General features: G+C 43.0%; 2 protein-coding genes across 3 annotated transcripts in view; one reads left to right on the top strand and one right to left on the bottom strand.

The window, feature by feature from the left end:
• The first annotated feature begins 3,121 nt into the window (after positions 1–3,121).
• On the top strand, positions 3,122–9,483 carry LOC110088828 (perilipin-3). The gene is made up of 7 exons (XM_020811384.3): positions 3,122–3,225; positions 3,554–3,749; positions 5,264–5,346; positions 5,943–6,207; positions 6,970–7,166; positions 8,413–8,544; positions 8,782–9,483. The coding sequence occupies exons 1-7, from the start codon at positions 3,163–3,165 to the stop codon at positions 9,133–9,135; spliced, it is 1,290 nt and encodes a 429-aa protein (XP_020667043.3). The 5' UTR covers positions 3,122–3,162; the 3' UTR covers positions 9,136–9,483.
• A 1,876-nt stretch (positions 9,484–11,359) lies between these two features.
• The window catches only part of LOC110088833 (aldo-keto reductase family 1 member B1), a 40,897-nt gene continuing 26,968 nt past the window's right edge, over positions 11,360–25,288 (bottom strand). For both annotated transcript variants that reach the window (XM_072999799.2, XM_072999798.2), the window contains exons 5-11: positions 25,191–25,268; positions 23,516–23,638; positions 22,792–22,898; positions 21,130–21,211; positions 20,597–20,680; positions 13,968–14,050; positions 11,360–12,451 (exon numbers count right to left, since the gene is read on the bottom strand). In XM_072999799.2, the coding sequence (XP_072855900.2) occupies positions 12,409–12,451; positions 13,968–14,050; positions 20,597–20,680; positions 21,130–21,211; positions 22,792–22,898; positions 23,516–23,638; positions 25,191–25,268 (600 nt within the window). In that variant the 3' untranslated portion in view covers positions 11,360–12,408. The remainder of the gene's footprint in view (positions 12,452–13,967; positions 14,051–20,596; positions 20,681–21,129; positions 21,212–22,791; positions 22,899–23,515; positions 23,639–25,190; positions 25,269–25,288) is intronic.

Raw genomic sequence — 25,288 nt, 5'->3', positions numbered from 1 at the left:
GCACCCGAAAGGTTGAAGCTCCTTGATGAGGGCCAGAAATGTGCTGGCAGGAATGCTCTGGGGGCAGGCTAGTTTGCTTCAGCCAAGATCATCTTTAAGAGCGTACCAACCCATCTCCATGGCGGTCCAAAGGCCCATCTGATCACACTCTGAGTCTCCCCGGCTCAGAACTCACTCTCTTAGCTGACACGCTACATTGCAAAGGGAGATTAAAGCAAAGAGGCGTGTCTGTAGAAGAGAGAAATTAGCCAGCATGCCCCACTTTCTTCGTTAACTTCATACCTTTTCAAAAGAGTTTCAAAGAGAGGCTTGGGAACAATGGTTTCCACATAGCCTCCCATTCAATTTATACCAACATAGGTCTATCTATGCATTCTTGAAGGCTTTCACGGCTGGGATCTGATGGTTGTTGTGGGGTTTTCAGGCTCTTTGGCCGTGTTCTGAAGGCGAAGACGTCTTCAGAGACATCTTCACCTTCAGAGACTGGCGAAACGTCAGGAAGAACCACCTCCAGAACATGGCCAAAGAGCCCAAAAAAACCCACAACAACCATAGGTCTATCTGTTTGTATAACTCTGGCTTAGGTAGCCTTGAACGCCTAGCTAAGATGGAAGGTGGAGGGAGCTTAGTAATGATGGGGTTGGGGTTATGAGGAAAAATATACTGTACTGCAAGCAAACTGCACAGTCATGATATTGCCAGATGGTGTTCTGACATCCTGTTTGTTTGCCCATTAGGCTCAACTCTGACAGGCAGCAGTTCAAGGGTCTCAGCCAGAAACCATTCTTGTTACCTCTCTCACCTGATTCCTTTCACTGGAATTGCCACAACTGAAGCTGGGACGGCAGACGTAGGAAATGTGAAGTGAAAGTTAGGGTCATTCCATTAGCACGGCTGTTGCTTCCCTGAGTTTTATTCCCCATAATGTTTCCACTTTCCTCCCCATCTCTTTTGTGTTATAGCTATTAAATTAGCCAAATCTAATTATTTTTTAATGGGAGACCTTGGAATCAGAACTGAGATTGGAATTCTTAAAATAAATAAATAAAAGTTAGATTCCCTGCCCCCCCAAAAAAGTCAGCTGAGGGAATGAAGGCTAATGGTTGTCTGCTTGTGGTAATGGGGAAAAGGACATTATTTTTTTTCTCTTGCCTGGTTATTTGTGTTTTTACGGTAATTAAGGCAGAGTAAGGAAAAATCAACAAACAAAAGTCTCCTAATATTTATTTGTATAGTAAGGAAAAGCTGTCAAAGCCAGCTTCCCCCAGCTTCTCAAACTAAGAGCTTGTCACCCACCTATTAAGTTCATCATTATTGTTCCTATTTTAAATCATAGAGTTCGGTGGTCAGGTATCTGGCTAAAAAGCCAGAGGTTAGGAGTTGGATTCCTCACGGTGCCTCCTTAACAGGGGGTGGACTGGATGATGCCATAAGATCTTTTGCAGCTCTGCAATTCTAAGAGGAAGACTCTTAATTATTTCTTGAAAACATAGATGGCTCCCTATTTAGTCTAATGTGCCCAACAGGTATGTAATGAAAATAAAATGGGAGGTGGGAAGAGATATACTGAAAACTGCTCGGATAGTTCAAAACAAGGTAGAAAGAAATCACACAAACCAAAAGAGTCAAGAATTAGCTCCACATTATGGAAAAGTAACTGCAAAGCTAGGAAATGTTAATTTCTGGACTACAACTCCCAGAATCCTGGACATTTCTGGGAACTGTAGCAGAAAAATAGAAGTTAGATTTCCAAAATCTGAGGAAGAGCCTTGCTTTTAAGTAGAAGAGTGAACAAAAAAAGAAACCAAACGCCCCTGGAAACATCAGTTGGCCATGGAAGATAAATCAGATCTTTCCTCTTCCTCAGCATCAGGGTGGTCATCGGCCTCTTACTCCCATCTGTATTGTATCAAATTCAAAATCTGATTGAAAAGACAGGGCCACTCTAATCATTGGCTCTTCAGCTGTCAGTCTTGACCTCTTTGCCCTCCCTCCATCAGGTGCACTTAAATGGGGCCAGTGCAAGGTGTTTCTGGTGATATTTCTCTTGCAGGTAAGAAAAGTGGGTGGAAGGGGGTTGTTTTTGTGTTATGTGTGTCACCTGACTAAGAGCATGTTTTGTGTTATTCCGGAAAAAGCTTGCCTTTCCCTAATGTGTTTAAACATTTTCATCTACCTGAGTTACTAAATATTAATCTCTGTTGCTTTTTGGTGGGAAAGAAAAGAAAGAGCAGCTTGGCAAAGTTACTTTTTTGTTTGTTAACCCCAGCTCTCCTCGGCTACAACAGTTATTAGCTGAGATTTCTGGGAGTTTTGATCCAAACAGGGAAGGTCTTACTGCACTGATTAAAGTAACCCTCTTGGGAGAAGCATATTTCATATTGGTTTGTATGCTAAAGAGGATTAAAAGCCTACTCCTGTTTTATATCTTTTCTGTTTGGTGGTCCTCTCTTAAAAATAATGAATCAGGAATGAAAGAAGATACAACTATATTAAGGAAAAGACTTGCATTGAAATTCCAGCCCTTCATCACTGATAGGATAATAAGTCAACCCTTTAGGCAGGAATAAGGCCTTGCTGAGTTCAGTGAAGTTTACTGCCTGCTAAGTATGAGGCTAAATTCTGATATGATCCTGAGTTGCACTTCTAATGCAGCTGCATAATCATCTTCTGAATTTCTTTATTGTAAGCTTCCCAGTAACAAAATGGCTCTGAGTGGATGCCCCACAAAAAAAAAAACTATATGAAAAACGAAATGTGTCTCTAAGATGTAAAAACTTTTTTAAAGCACCACAAGAAAACATATTAAATTTGCCATAAAACTAGGATACTGTTTTCCTGTAAGAACTCTGAAAAGGGCCCGAAAGACACAAGTGGAACAATTTGCTAGGCCAAAGTAACCTTTAATGTACAAACTCGGAGAGGGAATAGAGTGTAGTGGTTTGAGGATTGTACTGGAATGTAGAAGATCCATGTTTTAATCCTCATTGAGCCATGAAACCTCTCCCGTGACCTTGGGCTTTTCAACCTCTTTCTGAGGCTGACCTACTTTAAAGTAGGCCAAAGAATCATATATGCCACTTTGTATCATTGGAGGAAAATTGTTCACTAACTAATAAAGAATATGTGGGTGGCTTTACCTTCTAGAATTCCATCCTTGCCATGGCTTCCAACGGCCAAGTAAACATGTCGTCTTGGGATGAAATGTGGGAACCAGGACAGGAGGTGAGTTCAGATTCTCCAAAGATATGGAACAAACAGCATCCAAAACTCAGTCTTTTTAGCAAGTGTGCCACACATGCTCATCCAGCCCCATTAACCTCCAATTAAATATCTTAGTCCTTTGACTCTAAACTGCTGTGCTTCCCTATATCTTGATACAAGAGGTGCATGTGATGCTTTTTTATGTTAGAAGATTTGGAGTCCCATCAGCCCTAGGTAGCCTTGCCAGTGGCAAGGGATCATGAGGTTTGTAGTTCAACAGCATCCTGCCTCTGTCTTAGAGTCTTAAAGCTATTCCAGCACACATTAACCAACACTTTCTCCCTTACAGAATGTCTTGAGGAGAGTAGCCAGTATGCCTTTGATCAGCTCAGCCTACGACATAGCTGCCACCGCCTACAACTCCACCAAGGACAACCACCCCTATGTAAAATCTCTCTGTGATGTTGCTGAGAAGGGGGTGAAGACCCTAACAGAGGTAGCAGTCCACACTGCTCAGCCTATCCTGACTAAACTTGAACCCCAAAGTAAGTGAGCCAAGATGTCTCACTCAGCTTGTTAGGTTTACACAGTTTGGCCATGTAAACTCATAACTAGAATGATAAATTGTTCATCATCCCAACATAGAAAGAGACTGCTAATACTGTTTGGGGGTGTTGGTCATCTCATGATGTTGCAGAATCTTCAATTCTTATGCTCAGTTTCTGTTTGCACAACCCTTTTGTGGTCTACCTTTTGGAATTCAGTTGCCCATTGCAATTCTCTTCTGCACGTTCCATACAAAGCACTCAAGGCGTTGCTGTTCTGTAGGTTTTAAGTACCTCTTCAGAATCAGATCATCTTTGTTCTCTGAATTGTCTTTCTTCTAAGGTTGAGTGTTTGAGATATTTTTATAATGGCATTTCTGAATCAAGATGTTATGATCCATAAGGCCAAGCTTTAGCCATGCAACACAATGGCTGTAAAGCCAAAGTGGATCTGAAGATTGGGAAACTAAAGATTGGCAGAAGAGAGATTTAAGAACATAGGAGCTCAGCTGGATCAGACCAAAAGCCTACATAGTTCTGAATCCCACAGTCAAAGCTTAGTGATGTTATTTGTTTGGAGGGCTGTTTCTGGTCCCTACTGAGCATGCTAGCTGAGGATTAAGAGACTCCTCCTACAAAGTAGTAATTTTAACAAGCACTGCCTGCTTTAACAACCAGGTACCTCACCAAGGCTTTCACAGCTGGGATCTGATGGTTGTTGTGGGTTTTCCGGGCTGTTTGGCTGTGTTCTTAAGGTTTTTTTTAAAAAGTTTTCAGAGGACAGGAGTTCTGACTCCTGTCTTCTGAAAATGCTGGTCACAGAGACTGGCGAAATGTTAGAACACGGCCAAACAGCCCAGAAAACCCACAACAACCATCAAACAGGTACCTATTTAAAACATAGAGATTAGAAAATTCCCTTTTTGTGTTACCAATTCCAGAATTGTCTCACCAACCACCAACCCCCAGCCAATAGAGCTAGTAAGTTTTCAAAAGACTTGGGGAATGCAGAAGGAGGACATGAGGACGTTAACCCACTTCCGCTGTTCCTAGCAAATATTGCTCACTGATTGTGTTCTTCCTACTCTTAGTGGTATCATAAGTAAGCCTTATCCTTTGTGAAGAAATGCATACTGTTTGGGAAAGTGGAAAGTAATTTGGATGACTTTTTGTTCCATAAGCTGGGAAGACAGCTCAGTGGTTTAGGTATCAGGATTCAGAGCCAGAGGCAAGGAGTTTGATTCCCCAGTGTGCCTCCTGGGAGAAGAGCCAGCCTATATGGGCAAGCTGCATAGTCCCAAGATGCTCCCCAGAAGAAGGGAATGGTAAACCACTTCTGAGTATACCCATATCAGGAGAAACCTCAAAAGGGTCACTATAAGTCAGAATTGACGGCACTATTATTATTATTATTATTATTATTATTATTATTATTATTATTATTATTATTATTATTATTATTATTATTATTATTATTATTATTATTATTATTATTATTATTATTATTATTGTAGTTGCAACAGCAAGTGGGTATGCTTCTAAAGGCCTGGACGCACTGGAGGTGAAGCTGCCAATTCTTCAGCTTACAGCTGATAAGGTAATTCTATTGGATGAATTAGTAAAAGGCATGCCGGCCTAGGGAGATGGAGAGAGGATTTGTCTGGAAATTGCTACCTATGCGCTATGACTGATGGAGCAGAGAGCCCTGTGTTCAACAGACTTTCTCCATTAATGCAGTGGTTCCCAACCTTGTGTCTCCAGATGTTCTTGGACTGAAAGTCCTGGATGCTTTCATTACCAATTGTGCTCACCAGGATTTCTGAGTGTTGTAATCTGAGAACATCTGGAAACCCAAGGTTGGGAACCACTGCCTTAAGACTAAGCAGCTGTTCCAGCTAAGAGGAATGGGACTGCATAGTTGTGTGTTTGTTTGTTTATATCCCACCCATCTAGACCGAAGTCTACTCTAAGCAGCTAACAAGTTCATAAAACAATTTCATAAAAGCAATAGCAATATAAGATAACAGCAACAACATAAAATAATTCAAGATGGCAAAAATAAATAATGACAGGAGGGAAGGCCTGCCTAAAGAGCCAGGTCTTGAACTTGCTCTTAAAAACATGTTACATGATAGCTGTCTTCCTATGGGGAATTTGTACAGATGGAAACCACAGGACGGTGTCGCCTTGCAGGTTGCTTCTGACACAAAGGAGATGGTGTCATCCAGAATGGCCAGCGCCAAGGAGGCCATCACCAGCACGCTGTCTGGAGTTGTGGGCTTGACCAAAGAAGCTGTGCAGGGCAGCATGGATGCCACCAGGTCGGCTATCAGCCACAGTGTGACTACGGTTGTGGAATCCAGAGTGGGCCAGATAGCTGTGAGCAGCGCTGAAGCATTGCTTGACAAGTCCGAAGAGCTCATTGATGACTACCTCCCCCTAACTGATGAGGAGTTGGGTATGCCACCCTCAAGATCAAGGGTCATCTTCTTGAGTTTTGCTGCCCTGTAATAGTTTGGAAAAGAGTTTGTGTTTCAAGCTTTTTTTTAACTAGTGTTTTAAACGTAATTTTAAAACTGTTTTTTAAAATAAATGTTCAACTAAACATGTATATTAGCATACACATATCTCTACACTGCTTGTCTTAATGGTGCATTTCCTCTTTGGCCACCTTATCAAAGTGGGGTGCACAGCCTTCCAACAAGGTTGCTTAAAAGTTCATAAAACGGTGGGTCTATGTAGAGGGAATTTTTTTTTTTCACACCAGTATCACCTAATGGTATGGCACTTCATTTTCCCCCTTTACATGACTGGTGAATTCTGAGATTTGTAGTCCAAACACACAGGATCTTTTCCAAGCTGCACTTCGGGGCAGTTAGAAAGTACTCTTGTGCATTTATTGACAGTACACCAAGAAAAAAGCTTAAAAGGCCATGGGTTCCATATGGCACTGTGTCCTCCAGAGCAGTGGTCCCCAACCTTGGGCCTCCAGATGTTCTTGGACTACAACTCCCAGAAGCCTTCACCACCACCTCTGCTAGCCAGGTTTTCTGGGAGTTGAAGTCCAAGAACATCTAGAGGCCCAAGGTTGGGAACCACTGCTCCAGAGGACCAAATAGGGAATGAAACATTCCTTCCTTGATGGTGGTATCAAGGATGTTTAAGGCACAAGGTGGCTCTCTGCTGACCCTTGGTAAACTGCTGTGATTTTCTTTTTTAGCTGAGCTTGCAGCTACAGTCAAGAATGGCGATCTGGTTCCTGTCCGGCAGAGTGAGCAAGAGGAATATCTGGTGCGTCTAGGTGCCTTGTCGGTCAGACTCCGCCAGAGGGCCTACCAACATTCTGTAGCCAAGATGAAACAAGCCAGGCAGAGGATCCAGGATTCCCTCCTCCATCTGGAACAAACAATTCGCCTGGTACGAACCCTATTTCCAAGTTGGAACACTTTGGAGATTAAATCTAAAACTGTACTGAATCCAGCCCCTGTCAAGAAGGCGCCGTGGGGAATCAAACTCCCAAACTCTGATTTCAAAACCTCTGGGCTGATTCCCTGCAAATAATTCTTCATTACAAAGGGCCACAATTCGGCCAAAGCCAGCTGCCTCTTTACTCCCATCCAGAGCTTGTAAATGTTCCTTTTTTGGGAAATGTAAATCCCAAGGTTTGGCCATGCCTCAGGGAGAAAACTTTCTGTTGTCCAAATAATTGCATAAATCCTGCCCTATTCCTTTCAAATAGAAACAACAGAAAAGGAAAGGGAAGCACCAAGCTTTTAAAGTCTATATAATTGGTCCAAAATGTGGATAAAAAATAAAGAATACAAGTCCCTGTATGGGCAGTGCCGTTTTAAGCCCTTTCCTGATTTTCCTCAGTTTAAATTTGTAACAGTGAGGCATTTCTGCAGGAGTTGAAGAACACTTCATTAGCTTTGTTCATTACTGGTTTGTATATATTGGTCTGTATAACAGCATCCAAAGCCTGAACACTGGAAATAGGGGGAACAAAAGAAACTCAAAGCATTACAACATTTGAGCTCATATTCAGAGTTGGACATGGACTTAGCTGCCCATGACCTATCATGAACCCAGGGGAGGGGAAGGGAAGGGAAGGGAAGCCAGCCTGCTTTGTCAGTGGTGGCAGAGGGGGCAGCGATTGCAGGTCTAGGGAGGGAGCAACAGGGGCTGTGGGAAGAGAGCTGGTGGGAATCTGTTTTGCAGAAGCAAAACAAAGAGCTGTGGGGGGGGGGGGAGTTTGGTGCTTTGTTTTGCTTCAGCTAACCAGATCCCAAACTGGGTCGGAAACTGAACCACGAACCAGCCCAATTCACTGTTTTTTCCGGTTCGTGGTTTGGTTTGTGTGCAGCTCTACTCCTATTCCTTGGAAGGGACATTTGATACCTTAAGTCAGTGGTTCTTAACCTTTGTTACTCAGGTGTTTTTGAACTGCAACTCCCAGAAACCCCAGCCAGCACAACTGGTGGTGAAGGCTTCTGGGAGTTGCAGTCCAAAAACATCTGAGTAACCTAAGGTTAAGAACCAGTGCCTTAAGTAATATTGTAGTTAGGAGGATGTGTTGAAAAATAGGTAGGTGACAAATCAAGAAGGGGAGGATTCCACGGGTGGAATGGCTTTACATTTTTCCGTCTCCCCATTTTCCTTCCAGATTGAATACATGAAGAATGAAGCAGGACAGAAGTTAACGGAGGGCCACGAAAAACTTCGCCAGATGGTTCTTGAATGGGGCAAGGTCCACTCCACAGCAAAGGATGGGAAGGTTGAAGCCTGCCTGTGCGTGGTAAGCCAAGAGTCCAAAGGAGACGGGGTGGAGGGCCTTTGGCAGTCCAGATGTTTTAGAAATTATATCCCAGATGTCCCAGCCAGCATGGCCACTGGCAAAGGATCATGGGAGTTGTGGCTCCAAACACCTGCAAAGCTAAAGGTTCACTTTCCCTGCTGAAGATTAAAATGATGCAGGTGCTTTGTCATGCCTGCATCAAGAAAAACACTATGCCCATTTTCTTTTTAATTTCAGCAAGTAGAAATGCAGACCATGAATATGCTCCAGAACATGATCCAGCAGGTTCAGGCCACCTGCCAGATATTGATTTCCACCATGGAAGGGTTCCCATCCAGCCTGCAGGCAAAGGTGCAGCAGATCCGTCAAAGTACCAGAGAACTCCATGCTTCTTTCAAGGCGGCTGGCTCCTTTCGGGAGCTCCCCAGTACTCTCCTGGCCCACAGTTATCGGACCCTGGAGAAGGCTCAAGAATACATGGAAGAGGTGCGGGAATACGCAGCTCACCACACCCCTCTGTCTTGGTTTGTGGGACCTTTCAAACCATCTTCCAAGCTGCCTGCTGAAACAGTAGAACCAGCGGCAGAATGAGGATCATTCAGATCAAAAACAAAATCTCTTGCAAAACCTGGTGGTAGCTGTAGATGTCAGCACTAGATTGGATTAAGTTTAATGGAGACGCACCTTCTCATGTACGTTAGTGGTGATGGGAGCCTTCATCCAGGCTTCACTCTCAAAAGTGTAATTATCCATGCAAAGCCCAATTTTAAAATGGCAAAAATTGTAACTAGTGGTAGAAGAACTTTTAGTACTGAAGTAGTGGCGATAAATAGCTTATTAAGAACTAGCAGTATTGTTGGAAGTGCTAAGTTGAGGAGGCTGGTGGGGGAAGGGAGAAGTGTGTTCACAGGACATCAAAATAAACATTACTGCAATTAAGGCTTGTGTCTTTAAGTCTCTGTGGAGCTGCTGCAAGTGAAATTAGATATCTCCTCCGCTATACAGTTGCAGCAGATTGAAACCGCGTGGACTGCTCTGGCTGCGTCATGTGGAACATGAAGATTTGTGCTTTGGCGAATTCTCTGCTCTAGGGCTCTTGTGCACATGTACAACCCAAAGTATAGCACAGTCTTCAACGTTAGACAAGGCAATTTAAAGCCTTGTGGAGACGTTTGTGTGTGTGTTTTAAAAAAATGCACTGCACTAGATGTACAGTAGCTGGCTGGATAGCTGCAAAGCCACAGGCTGGGAATTCAATTCCCCACTGTGTCTCCTGTCAGTAGAGCCAGCCTGTGTGGGCTTGGGCAAGCTGCCCAGTTGCAGGGCACCCTCAGAAGAAGGGAACGATAAACCACTTCTGAATATTCCCTGCCAAAAAAACCATGAAAAGAGTCGCCATAAATCAGACTTGACTGGACATGATTATTATCATGTACAATAGCTGTTGATTTTGGAAGCAGTATGGAAACATGATCCTTCCACTTCCACAGCACCTCAGAATGTTGAGGGACAGCCTTTTCACACTGCTCCACACACCTGCAGTGGCTACAATACTTGCAGTGTAGGACTTTCTTTCCACATAGCCACGCACACAGTTCATTTATTTGCATGTTTCAAAACATGTTGGAGGGAAATATTAGTCTTCAGATTGCCTTATCATACTTATAGTGGCTAAAGTCTAGTACAAAACCATCTGTAACTCTGTACAAGCTCTACTAAGATATGGTTTTTTTGTTTTGTTAAGAAGCTGGATTTCCCCCCATTTTTAAACATTCATTCATTCATTCATTCATTCATTCATTCAGCTTTTATACTGCCCATCTAGACGAATCTATTCTGGGCGGTTTACAGTCCAAAAAGGCAATAAAATTAAAATCATCATTAAAAACACAAACAATAAAAAGCCAAAAACTAGAGAGAAAAAATTAAGTAGTGGCAGAAGGGAAGGCCTGCCTGAAGAGCCAGGTCTTCAGTTTACTCTTAAAAACTTCCAGTGAGGGAGCCAGGTGAATTTTGGAGGGGAGGATATTCCAAAGGCGAGGGGCCACCATGGAGAAGGCCTGGTTTCTAGTTTTTTTTCTTTCCGGGTCTCCCGGAGTTGAGCCCCTCAGCCGCCCAGTCTGGCTAGAACGAGTGACACCAGCAGAACTAGGTGGAAGAAGGCGCTCTGACAGATACCGAGGTTCTAAACTGTTTAGGGCTTTATATGTAAAAGAGAGGGAGCTTCCCAAACCACTGATGATGGGGGTGCCCACTCTCAAGATGTCTGTCTTGTCAGGGTTCAGCCTCAATCCATTCTCCTGCATCCATTGCAGAACAGCCCTCAGGCAGCACTCAAGGGATGTAACAGCATCCATTGCTGATGAAAAAAAGGAGATATAGAGCTGAGTGTCATCAGCATACTGATGACACAAGGCACCACATGCTCGGATAACCCCACCTAGTGGCCTCATGTAGATATTAAACAGCATTGGTAAGATGATTGAGCCCTGAGGGACCTCACAATTGAGGAGCCACATGGCCAATACATTCTCCTCAAGCTAGACTCTCAAAGAATGGTCCTTGAAGGAGGACTGGAGGCAAGCAAAAACCAGACCACTGATCCCCAACTCAGAGAGCCTTCCCAGGAAGATACCATGGTCGACGGTATCAAAGGTGGATGAGATGTTGAGGAGAACCAACAAGGACATTTTGCCCTGTAGGCCTTCCTCAATAGGTCATCTAGGAGGGCGACCAATGTCATTTCCATACCATGGTGCAGCTTGAAGCCTGATTGATATTTTTTAGATTTGAAATACAGCAAAACAATTGGAAATACATGAAAGGAAGAAAAAGATTTAAAATTATGCCACTTGCTAATGAGTGGTTAAATACAGAGATACAAAAGACTTGCATAAAAAACAAGTATTCCATATGAAAACAGGATCTTAATACAAGCAGAGGCAGTAGTGAAGCGTATCATTCTATATAAGTGACTTGGAGTGGAAAATATAAATCACTATGACTCAGCTGTTTTGCTATAACTTAGCAAAAAGGGTCAAAGGTAGCAAAACTGTCATTTTATCAATGTCTATTTGTCCTAGAAGGAACTGATTTGGCGTGGCAATGTTTATCAGTTAAAATGTTGGTTTTGGCACAGTATTTCACTCAGTCCACTGTGCCAAAGGCCCTTGGAGAACAGTTCATGAATCTGAATCTCTTAGAATATCTAGCACAGTGGTTCCCAAGCTTCGGTAACCAAGGCATTGTTGACTTACAACTCCCAGAAATCTTGGCCAGCACAGCTAGTGATGAAAGCTTCTGGTAATGTATTCACGAAGGCTTTCACGGCCGGGATCTAATGGTTGTTGTGGGTTTTTCGGGTTCTTTGGCCATGTTCTGAAGGTTGTTCTTCCTAACATTTTGCCAGCATGCTGCTACTGTCCTCTGAAGATGCCGGCTTCTGGGAATCTTTGTCCAAGAACATCTGGGGACTCAAGGTTGTGAACCACTAATCTAGTGTAAAGTGGGAGGCTGTTCCCCCACTCAGCTTGGATCACAACACCCATAGTCCTTCACTATCTGTCATGGTTAGTAAGGCTAGTAGCAATTGTGAACAAGGAATCTCACTTTTATTGACCTGTTGGAAATGCAAACTGTAACTGGAAGAGCTAATGTTTATTTAATCAACAGCTGCTGGCACTGACTTAATTGCTTTGTGTATGTCCAGCAAAAACTCCTCTTCTTTGCATTGTTGCATGCATGCAGGATTAAGGCGAGTGAGAAATATGGCAAGTAATTTACTAGGGATCATTGCTAAAACTAGCAAAGTCATAGTGCCAGTGGAAGGTTCCTCAGGCGGCTTCTAAAAATCCAATGATGCCTTCAGCAGTCTTCCTTGAAAGGATAATCTTTATGGAGTTTGCACCTGCAAGAAAGGAAGAACCTTGTGACTCATCTTACAAACCTTCACAAAATTCCATTAGCAATCAAGGTAGTATAAGTCCCATAAGTGGAGGGGTTTCGACCATTTGGTTTTGATCAGAACATGGAAAAAGTATAGTTTTTGATTGCTTCTTCCAGAATCTTACAACCAGTACATCCAATAATCAGGTTCTGGGAGGTGCAGTCTAAAAAAATTAATACATTTTTAGGGAAGGGTAGCATAGGGTAAGTGGGATGTGGTAGATCCAAAAGCTAAGCCCCAAACTGTAGGTGCTATTCTAAAGGCTGCCTTCTCACAGCTCTCTGAACGAGCAAAAAGATGGCCAAGAGATGAGAGAGCAGCTTCTAAACTTCACCCTAAAGGGAAAGCAGACAAGAAATGGGGAGCTTCTAATTGGGACAGAAGCTTCTCTCAGGATCCCCAGATGTTCTTGGACTGCAATTCCCAGAAATCCTGGCCAGCACAGCTAGTGGGGAAATCTTCTGGGAGTTTCAGTCCAGGAACAGCTGAGGACCCAGGGTGGGGAACCAGGGACCTAGAAGATGGCCACCCATATGTCAATACGAGGAATTTGATGTCACATAATATAGATTGAAACTTCAAGCTACATTTTCTCTGAAGACAGAATCTGTTCTGAATCTTTCCAGTCTTTTAAATCAATTACTTAAGGCAGAAACAACATTTTAGCAAATCAGACAAGTATTGGTTATACAAGCATATGTTATTTGTATAACGTCTATAAATTTCTCTGACAAAGAACCAATTGAATTAAATGTCCAAAATCCACTGGAACAAATGTCCTTTTTTGGGATGGGTCTACCCCATTGTTTTTATCTTTGGTGGAGACTTTTAATGGGATAAGAATACATACTAAATATAAAGGTAAAGGTAAAGGTTCCCCTTGACATTTAGTCCAGTCGTGTTCGACTCTAGGGGGCGGATCTCATCTCTGTTTCCAAGACGTAGAGCCAACATTTGTCCGAAGACAGTGTCCGTTGTCACGTGGCCAGCGCGACTAGACACGGAGCGCCGTTACCTTCCCACTGAGGTGGTACCTATTTATCTACTCGCATTTTTACATGCTTTCGAACTGCTAGGTTGGCAGGAGCTGGGACAAAGTGATGGGAGCTCACTCCGTCGCGTGGATTCAATCTTACGACTGCTGGTCTTCTGACCTTGCAGCACAGAGTTTTCTGCGGTTTAACCCGCAGAGCCACCATGTCCGATTACTAAATATGCTCAGTACTAAGTACTTCAGCCTAAATCCAATTGCTAGTCGCAGTTAGAACAGAGCTAGTGAATCTACTGCTGAGTGGGGTATTTTTCACATTTGGGGGCTTATTAAAACGGCCCCATAAAAGTTCAGTGGGAGAATTCTAATGTTCATCAACTGAAGCTGAACAGATGCCAGATCACTTTGCCTTTAGAGCTGATGGAATTTTTTGTGTGTGTGTGTGATCTTCATATCCAGTTTCTGGACAACCAAGCAGACACTCACATTTTTAATACACAGATCCTGTGTCTCTTGTTTGAGCTGAGTAGCACTTCTTTTTCCTCTGGGCTCAATTGAAAGTCAAACACCTTAAAAGAAAGAGTTTGTACACAGTGCTGTTAATATCAGTTAACTGCGTCACAATTCAGATTGCTAAGTGTTACATACAGCACTGATGTTACCTGTCTGTCATGGGTTTGGAGGGAAAGTTCCATCCTATGGGGAGTGGAAGGCGGGACATCAGGAGGAGGGGCTGTACTGTGTATATATATGTGGAGCGTGTGTGGAGAAGTTTAGGAGACGCTGGGATGTGAAGAAGCAGCAGCTGGGAAGAAGAAGCTGGTGTGGGAGTCTGTGTGTCAGACAGGGTACTACTGTGTGTCAGAGTACCAACCTGATAGGTTCAGGTGTCTGTTGGTTAGCCAGAACTGATAGGTTCAGGGTCTGTGCTTCAAGTTAAGGGTTCTGTGTGAACCAAACGGTATGCATGAGTGAGAATAAGCCACGTTACTTTATCTTATTCACCTGATCGTTTTATTTTTCCCTGTGTATATTTAAATAAACCTTATTCTTTTTATGTGTTTGAAAATCCATCCCTGGTCTGTGTGACTTCTTATAGGGAATGGTTGGTGGCAGCTTAGTTAACGTGTGGCAGATCCCAGTAGGTCTGGGTTTGTCACATTGATTGGTGTCCAGCGTGTGGGATACGACTGGTCCAGTTGTCCAGCGGTCCAGCAAAGCCTTGGCAAGTGTGCCCAGAGCAAGGGGGGTCTAGTCAGGGACAATCTGAGAGCACGTAGGTAATCTTCTAGGTGTACCTCAAGGGGGGGTGCACTAGTAGAAGAACGTGTAACCTCAGATTGAGGACTAGATTAGAGTGCTCTGAGGCAGCCTGGTTTTGGCGGGAAAAAAGCTGAGGCAAAACTGTGTAGTAGCAGTGATTTAGCCTGCCAGCTGAGAGGCCCAGCAGAGGGGGGTAGTCTCTAACTCGCTACAGTTGCAAGTAGTGCTGAAGAACAGCAGCAATCTATAGAAAGCTGGTTCTGAGGCAAAAGAGGAAAAAAGTGGTCGTTTTATTTTGAGGCTTGACTTTTTAAAGCAGCCTGTTCTGAGGGGGGATTATGCCCTTGACTCGAAGCCAAATGGCAGAAATGGGTAAAGTGAAAGACCCCCAGGTTGACCAAGGTTCTGAGGATGAATTTGGCTCAGTGCAGGGTGACAGCACAGGAGAGCAGAACCCAGAACTCAGGAAAATGCTCATAGCCCAACAGCATGAAGTTCAACTGAGGCAGTTAGAAATAGAAATGGAGAACTCAAAGGGGGAGGACTCTATTGAGTTTAGCAAATGGGATCAACAACTAGATCCAACCTTGCAGCAGTGCTTTAAGATGGTTAGCAATTGTCCAGTAACCCCTGAGAACCGTGAGAGATATTATTGTGAAGAAGGCCTTTTATGTAGGGAGATCTTAATAAACTCCACGAAGGAAAAATTGCTTGTAGTTCCTTCTAAATATAGAAAGAAAGTAATGGAAAAATGTCACACAGACACCCTATCGGGACATTTAGGGATGGCAAAGACTAAGCAGAAAATATCCCAGAAGTACTACTGGCCAAAAATGGGAAAAGAAATAAAAGAATTTTGTCAAAGCTGCACCACTTGCCAAATGAAAATAAATAGTGAGGAAAAATCCAAGAGGGATGATGACTGGGATAGGTATATGGAAGAGATGAAAAATATTGACAATATATTTAAGCAAATGGAAAATAGACATATTGAACAACTGAAAGAGAAACAGAGGTCTGGGTTTACTCTATTAAGGCAAGTTTTTAAGGATGCATACGGCATAGATGAGTTTTCTGAGGGAAAAGATTTACAATCCAAAGTGGCAGTGGATATGGTTTATGAGTGTGAAAGAAAGATAAAGCCACAAACTATTCTGAAACCAAAAGAAGGCACACAGGTTAAGGCACAACAAAACCTGAATTATTCTGAAGGAAACATGAGGGAAACATGGGACCCTAAGTACTCTCAGGGACCAGGGAAAAGCCAGCAAGGGGGAGGGGCCCATGGTGAAGGGAAGCCCTCAGACATGAAACCAAGACCTCAGGTTTTGGAGGGAAAACCAAAACAAGATGAGAAAGACTCCAAGTACAGCAGAAAATGTTATTTCTGTGAGGGAAAGGGCCATCTAATCTCAGGGTGTGAGAAATGGAAGCAGATAAAAGGAAATGTGCCTCATGAGTTGAGTGGAACCAAGCCAAAAGCTGTGTTCTGTGTCCAGAAAGAGCAAAGCTCCTTGTCACTGAGGGAGCCTGTTGCCATGGCTACTCAATCTGGAACAATTACATCTGCTGATCAGGCTGAGGAAAATGGTCCTCTTGTGGAGGTCAAGCGATGCTTGCTCGTGAGAACAGATTCTCAATTGTTTGAGACAGCAGGGGTGGACGTAGGAATACTTGACCGTCAGTATCGGGGGCTGCGGGACACTTGTTCCCAGGTGACCCTGTGCCATCCAGATATTATTCCTAGGGAATATATAATCCCGAATGAGAGCATAAAGGTAGCAGGGATTGAGGGGCAGATAATCTCACTGCCAGTCGCGGAGGTACCTGTGAACTTTCAAGGCTGGAGGGGAGTTTGGCGGCTAGCAATTTCATCGACTCTGCCAGCAGCCGTGCTCGTGGGAAATGACCTGGCTGAACATGTGAAAAGGGTGCTAGTGATTACACGCTCACAAGCCACCACGGGGACAGTTCAGGGGGGTAATGATGAGCCAGAGACGGAAGCAGAGGGGAGTTCAGAAGCTGTGGTGGAAACCTTAACCACAGACAGCAGATTTGGACAAGAGCAAAAGGCAGACGCCACTCTCCAAAAGTGTTTTGAACAGGTGACTGACGCCCAGCTAACACCTGAAACCCCAGTGAGATTTCTGGAGGAAAAGGGGATTTTGTATAGAGAGACCCTGAGGAATATCTCAAAAGGGGGAGATGGGATCAGAAGTCAGCTGGTGGTACCTGAAAAGTATCGCCCCATGATCTTACAAAGGGGGCACTCTGACATGTTTGCTGCACACTTAGGGGTGAACAAAACACAGCAGAGAATCACACAGAATTTTTACTGGCCTGACATAGGGAAGCAGATCAGGGAGTTCTGTAAACAATGTGATGTGTGTCAAAGGCAGGGGAATAGCCGCGACAGGACAAAAGCAAAGTTGTGCCCTTTGCCTGTGATTGACACTCCGTTCAAATGCATAGGGGTGGATATTGTGGGACCTTTGCCCAAGGCCACAAAGAGGGGGAACAAGTTCATTCTCACAATTGTGGACCATGCCACAAGGTACCCTGAAGCCATACCCTTGACTAACATTGAAACTAACACAGTGGCAGATGCCTTGGTGGGGTATATGTCCAGGATGGGATTTGCCTCCGAAATAATCACAGATTTGGGCGCATCGTTCACATCAAAGCTCATGAAACGCTTATGGCAAATCTGTGGAATTAAGCACAAGGAAACCACTGCCTATCATCCTAAAAGTAATGGGTTAACTGAGAAGTTCAATGGGACTCTAATGCGCATGATTAGGGCTTACTTGGCAGAGAATCCAAACAATTGGGACCAGAAGCTGCAATCCCTTTTGTTTGCTTATCGATCAGTGCCACAAGCCAGTACCGGGTTCAGTCCATTTGAACTTTTATTTGGGAGAAGGGTGAAAGGGCCCCTTGATTTGATCAAGCAAGATTGGGAGCAGATCACCCAGGATGACCCACAGGACGGTGTGACATATATAGACACCTTAATGAATGACCTAAAGAGAAACCTAGAGCTGGCAGCAGAGACCCTGCAAGCTCAAAAGGTCAGAAAGAAAGCCTGGTGTGTCCAGAGAGCCGGGGAGAGGCACTTTGACCCAGGGGAGGAAGTGCTTTGGCCTAGGCCCTGTAAAGAGAATAAACTGCAGCTGGGTAGCCCAGAAATAAAATATTTGGGTCACATGGTAGGGGGAGGAGTGATAAAACCCCTGGAGGCCAAAATAGAAGCTGTTCGTGATTGGCCCAGACCCAACACCAAGAAAAAAGTCAAATCATTTCTTGGGTTGGTGGGCTACTACAGAAAGTTCATCCCGAGGTTTAGCGAGATTGCGGCTCCGCTGACCGATCTGACGAGGAAGAAGGCTGATGACCGCATCCCGTGGACCAGCGACTGTGAGGCGGCGTTCCAGAGGTTGAAGGAGGCGTTAATCAACTATCCAGTGCTGCGTGCTCCAGACTTCGACCGGGAGTTCATCATCTACACCGATGCGTCTAACAGCGGGGTAGGAGCAGTTCTTTGCCAGGAGGATGAGAATGGTGACCAGCATCCAGTGTCCTACCTGAGTAGGAAACTTCAAAAAGGTGAGAGACATTTGGCAACCGTGGAGAAGGAGTGTTTGGCCATAGTCTACGCGATCCAGAAGGCCAAGCCTTACATCTGGGGAAGACATTTTACTCTGTGTACTGACCATTCACCACTGCAATGGTTAAAGACAATGAAAACCCACAATAGCAAACTTATGAGGTGGGCTTTAAACCTACAGGACTATGACTTTGAAGTGAAGGTGGTCAGAGGGTCAGTGAACTGTGTTGCTGACGCCTTGTCAAGAAGACCTGAAGAATGAAGACGGCGAAAGAAACGTGGACTATGTATATATATTGATGACAAAAAGTTAAATGTACCTGTTTTTTGAACTTGGTTTGTATGAATAAAGGTAAATTGATGTATTATAATTGATATGGTTAACTTAGAATGTAAGTATAAGTAAGTATGATATGGTATGTATAACTGTTGTTGTGTGTTTTATCCAGGTTGTTTTTTGGGAAAAAGCACCTTAGCTTTCCCCCTACAAAACAACTTATAAAGAGGGGAGGTGTTACATACAGCACTGATGTTACCTGTCTGTCATGGGTTTGGAGGGAAAGTTCCATCCTATGGGGAGTGGAAGGCGGGACATCAGGAGGAGGGGCTGTACTGTGTATATATATGTGGAGCGTGTGTGGAGAAGTTTAGGAGACGCTGGGATGTGAAGAAGCAGCAGCTGGGAAGAAGAAGCTGGTGTGGGAGTCTGTGTGTCAGACAGGGTACTACTGTGTGTCAGAGTACCAACCTGATAGGTTCAGGTGTCTGTTGGTTAGCCAGAACTGATAGGTTCAGGGTCTGTGCTTCAAGTTAAGGGTTCTGTGTGAACCAAACGGTATGCATGAGTGAGAATAAGCCACGTTACTTTATCTTATTCACCTGATCGTTTTATTTTTCCCTGTGTATATTTAAATAAACCTTATTCTTTTTATGTGTTTGAAAATCCATCCCTGGTCTGTGTGACTTCTTATAGGGAATGGTTGGTGGCAGCTTAGTTAACGTGTGGCAGATCCCAGTAGGTCTGGGTTTGTCACACTAAGTAGGTTCTTAGACAATTTATCAATGAACCATAAGGTAATTGATTTCGCTGTTGGTGGGTGTGTTATGTTTCACAAGAGGAATTCCCACTGTGTAAGTGTGAAGGGTGGAATGCTTCTTCCTTAATGATGCGCTCTGATGTGAAGAGAATGCCCTGTTGAAACCAGTGAGGGTCCATATTTCTGCATTGGGCATGGCCAAACCAAGTACAGTGGTGCCTCACTAGACAGTTTCCCCCGCATGACCGTTTTTTCGCTAGACATTCACTTTTTGTGATCACTATAGTGATGCGCAAAACAGTTATTCCTATCGGGGAATTTTGCTGGACAATGTTTGGTCCCTGCTTTGCAAACCAATTTTCACTAGACAATGATTTTGACAGCTCCCTCTGCACTCACAAAACGGGTGTTTTCAGGACCTAAGCTTCACAAGACAGCTATTTAAACAGCTGATCGGCGGCTTGCAAAGCGGCTTTCCTATGGCCGATCTTCGCTAGACAACAACGATTCTTCCCCATTGGAATGCATTAAACAGGTTTCAATGCATGCCAATGGGGAAATGCTTTTCACTAGACAATGATTTTGCTAAACAGCAGTTTCAGTGGAACGGATTATCATCGTCTAGCGAGGCACCACTGTACTTGTTTAGACTTATACACTGCCTCATAGTGCTTAAAGCACTCTCTGGGTGTTTTTCAACATAATTATGGAAACAAGAATGGGCAATGCCAGATCAAAAGATGGCAGAATTATAGTTGTACTGCTTAACTTTGTTCAGCATGGAATGGGCAATGTATTCTTCACTACTAAGCATTTCTGTATTGTACTTGAAGCATGGGACAGCACTGAGTAAATGGGATCAGTAACAGAGAGTAAGTCCAGGTGTGGCATATAATCAGAGAGGCACCCAGGTGTCGTAACTAAAAAGGTCTGGCAGGTCCCCATTTGGTCCACTAGGCCAGATAACTCTGATCTACATAATAAACATTTTAAACACTGTGTGGCCAAAATAATAGGTATGGGAATGTCTTTTTCTCTGACCTAAACCAGAAGCAACATTTTAGCAAATCAGATATAGGACAGGTAATCTTGTTCTTTCAAATATGTAAAAATAAAGGTACCCATTTTTTTTCTCCTAAATATAAAAACATGAAAAAATTCTACATAAAACGGCCAAGGATTTTTTAAAGGATGTTTTTCAGCCTTACCTCAAAATTCTCTTTAATGCGATGTGGAGTAACTGACTTTGGGACTACACTCACATTTCTTTCTATCTGGAGACGAATTAGTATCTGGAAGACAATACATCAGGAGAGTTACATAGCAAAGCAAGATATCAAGTTATCTACTTCTTGTTTTCGGCAGTGCTCCAGAATAGAATAAATTCAAGTGTATTCTGCTGTAGCACAAGGTGATGTGGTAGAAAAAGGTCCTAGCTGGCATTTACATTGAATTCCACATACCGCTTTGACCTGTATGTGTTGGGGTACCCCAGTCAAAGGTTACGACTGTTAATAGAAACTGTCACATTTCTGGTTTGTAAAACAAGGAAGGCACCATCTCACTCATCATATATTGAGAAAAGATTGTCTGTTCTGGGAGATGGTTTGCATCTTACAAAATATTGGCCCAGGGGTACATCCCGTGATTCATTATTTCCTTTATCTAGCAGAAAGACAAGACTGCATGTTGGCACAAAACAATATTGCCCAATAAATTTCCAAAAAGTAGACCAATATACTTGAGCTGTTGTTCTATTATGTTTGTCTGCAATATTTTTAACTAGGGGGTCATCCAGCACAGAAGCAGCCTCAGATTTGGACCTGTAAAAACAGAAAATGGAAATTCATAAATATTCCGAATGTTGTTGAACTAATCTGCTTTTTCAGGATGGAGTAATGGAGAATAGACAAATTAACAGAGATAAAAGTATTCATAGCATCACGACAGCTATATGAAACCTCCAGGATCCAGAGACATGAGCCATTGAATACCAGTGCTTTGGATGGTGGGAGAGGGACGTTTTGCTTATGAACTGTCCATGGGCTTCTCATACGCATCTTTTGGGATACACAAGTAGACAATGTCTGACCCATTGAGCAAGGCCCGATGTGTATTCTTATGAAATTCTTCTACATCCTACAAGTCCACAAAGGTTCCGATTAAAATAGACCAGTTTGTCTTTAAGGTGCCACATTTTATTATTGTTTTTATTTTGTTTTTGCCTGATACGCTAGCACAGAATAAAACAGCTACCTCTTCTAAAACTACTTCTATGTTAAATATCTTCAAAATACACTTTCAAGATTTACAAAACTGTCACAGAGAAGTCTCAGAGTAGATATGGTGCTAGACTCGTTTATTTCAAATGATTTAAGTTATAGAAAGTGGGGCTAAGGTGTGTGTGCAAGTTGGGGAAGGAGGAGGAGGAGAGGGTGACAGATTTACAGCCTTGATTGATTAGGAGACTAAGCAATGGTGACTTAGGGTAATTAAGTAGTCAAATCATTATACTTTAGTTAGTTAATCTTTTTATTGTTTTATGGGAAAGACTTACAGGACCTTACTTAATCCTTAGAAACTTGGCATTTAACAGTGCAATTTGTAGCACTTTTGTATTGCTTATGTTTTATAAGTATTTACTCTTTTTAAAATAAATCTTTTATATTTTACCCAAGTGTGATTCTTGAAGGAACAAGGGTTTGAATGCCTCAAGAAAGTGCCTTAGCCACAAGAGCTGTGTTTGTTCTTTGGGTGTCCTACCTGGTAAGGGTGGCGTGTAAGGCTTAAAGTACACAGCCAAGAGTTATCACAAATAAGGGAAGAATTGGAAATCCAGGGTTAGAAACATGCCCATAGTTGCCCAGTCAATATTAGTACAACTGGATAGTAGGGAGCTAAGCCAAAGACAGGAGGAAAAGGCTTAAGTTTCTTCTCTGTCAAACTAAATCCCCTGTACCTTCCAAACCTGTAATTAGGACAGATCAAGGTTTAAACTAATGGCTCCATGAACATCATGTTATATTGGAGTCGAATATATATGAAAATACTTACTCAGAAGCTTTGAAAGGCAGCTAATGTTGCTTGAATAGACACATAAATAAGTCAATATATTAAAGCATTCATTCATTCAATTTATATACCGCAAAGGGAGGGTGCCTGCTGTATTTCTTGCGGGAATGCTTTCTATAGAGATGGCACCATTGCAGAAAAAGCCCAGTTTCTGGTTACCAATTTCCAGGGTTCCCTGGGAGTTCACCCACAGGCATGAGATCAGTGAGGACGGGACAAAGAAGCAGTCAAACTTGGCAGAAGATGTAGTGTGGTTTACCAGATACTGTAATGTTAAGAAAAGAGCCAAGAACAAATTTGATAACTACAACAAATCTCAAAAAATCCTTACCACGGCCAGTTGGGAGCTCCGAGAGGACAATACGCTGTGACAGAAATCCCTTTGGCCTTGCAGAAATTAATCAGCTCTTCCTGAGGCAAGTATGGATGGCTCTCAATCTACAAACACAGACATTATGGACCCACTTAGATAAGCATCTAAAAGGCAAAGGTGGCCTTTGCTACCCTTGGAGTAGAAGTGCCAACCTATAAAAACCACAATTGTGTCTGGCAGCTGAGTGCATTGGTTTTGATGTGCCGGGTCCTTCTCTTGTAAGCATCTAATTCTGCTGATGCTTCATTAGACCAGAGATGGGTCACCAGGTCACACAAAATCTTGATGGGCATAGCAGATGATATCTTCCCTGTTGACCAAAAAGTACGTATTCCCACATCACCTCTTGAGCCCTGGTTCCCATTGGGCATCACTACTTGTTTTATTTCACAATTCCATGTAGCAGGCCTAGGACAGTGATCTAAGCATTAGATGTCATGGTGTGGAGTCAACAAGTGTTGCTTGACATGTACGTTTCCCACAATGTCCTCGTGTGTGTGAATGTATTGGGTGTTCTGGGAAATCTAAAATGGTGCCTTATAAGGTAGAGTATTCTTAGAAGTAGAGACTAAAAGCTTGAAGCACTATTCTCTTGGTAGTGAACAGCAATACCATTGGGGGAAAAACAAAATAGGGTACAGAAATCCTGACATGCACAAATATAAAGCTATAAGCAGTTTACCTGGATATTCACTGGTTTGTATTTTAGTCCTGGTTTATTCAAAAGCCTTTCTATCTGTTCACGATTAAAATTAGAAATCCCAATAGATTTCACCAGACCATCATCCACTAGTTCCTCCATGGCCTAAAGGGACAAGAAGCACAATGAACCAGTCACCACATAAGACACAGAAGGCAGAAGAAAATACAAAGATATATAGATATAATCAATACTGTAAGCGAGAAGGATCTTGGATCGATTCTAGATCACAAGCTGAATATGAGCCAGCAGTGTGATGTGGCTACAAAAGAGGCAAATGCTGTTTTAGGCTGCATTAACAGAGGTATAATCTCCTAATCCCTCAAAGTACTAGTTCCTCTCTATTCGGCATTGGGTAGGCCTTCAGTATTGTGTTGAGTTCTGGGCATCACACTTCAAGAAGGGTGCTAATGAACTGGAACAAGTTCAGAGGAAGGCAACAAGCATGATCCGAGGGCTGGAAACCAATCCTTAAGAGGAAAGACTGAAAGAACTTGGCATGTTTAGCCTTGAGAAAAGAAGACTGAGGGGAGATATGACAGGACTTTTCAAATACTTGAAAGGCTGTCATTCAGAAGAGGGGCAGGATCTGTTCTTGATCATTCCAGAGTGCAGGACATGCAACAATGGCCTCAAGTTAAGGAAGCCAGATTTCAGCTGAATATCAGGAAAAACGTCTTAACTGTTAGAGCAGTACGGCAATAGAACCAATTACCTCAAGAGGTGATGAGTGCTCCAACACTGGACGTGTTCAAGAGAAATTTAGACCACCACTTGGCAGATATCCTTTGATTTGTATTCCTGCATTGAGGAGGGGGGTGGACTCAATGGCCTTATAGGTCCCTTCCAACTTCATTATTCTATGATTCTAAGTAATTCACAGTAATTCTACTTCATTTCTTATAATAAGATGCTCAGCAGTGAAATAGTCAACAGGAACAACCATCCAGAAAGGGGTCTTAGAGATTAAATTTAATGTACTGAATAATTCAACTCCTCATAATTTCTGCCATGTCAATATTCTTAGAGCGTGCTTATCTTCAAAGCTTATATTTTCAAGGTTAAAACAGTTGCCTAGGAGTCTTTAGAGATATTCTTGGGTGGATGCACTTGTCAATCTCAACCTTTCAAGGGCACAACAATGGCCTCTGAGAGGAACAGGAACAACAATAACAACAACAACAACACACTTAACACAGTAATGCACTTCAGTTGTCCCCCCAGGGCTTTGGGAATAATATCAAGAAATTTCACACAGTACTATAAGCAGTTACAGATCTCAGAAATCACACAATCAGAGCTCCAAAAATGGCAATATTAAGAACCGCATACATACTGAGCCGATATTTAACAGATATTTAGGTTTTAGGTTAAAGCTTGTATCTGTCATATAATATCAGTCAAGGTTTTTATAATTTTGATTGATTGTGCCTGATGTTTTTAAATCATCATCATCATCTTAGCACTGTGGGGGCTATGCATCATCAGGTCCAGTCCCTGTCAAGGAGGCACAGTGGAGAATTGAACTCCCAACTTCTGGCTCTACAGCCAGAGACCTAAACCACTCAGCTATCCATCAGTTAAAACCATGTCTTGACCCACAGGGGCCAAACAGAACAAGAGGCCAAGCAGAAAACATGGAGTCTTCCAAACTTACCTCCCATGTGTCCAGAAAATCTGTGCCACTGGGCACAATCATACCATTCTCATCTTCAGGAAAAAACTCCTTTCCAGCCTGTGAGAAGCAAGATAGTG

This window comes from Pogona vitticeps, chromosome 5 (assembly GCF_051106095.1).
Source record: "Pogona vitticeps strain Pit_001003342236 chromosome 5, PviZW2.1, whole genome shotgun sequence".
In the NCBI taxonomy this organism is placed as follows: Eukaryota; Metazoa; Chordata; class Lepidosauria; order Squamata; family Agamidae; genus Pogona; species Pogona vitticeps.
Note: the sequence above shows the minus strand (reverse complement) of the source record. Positions and strands in the feature narration are given on the sequence as shown.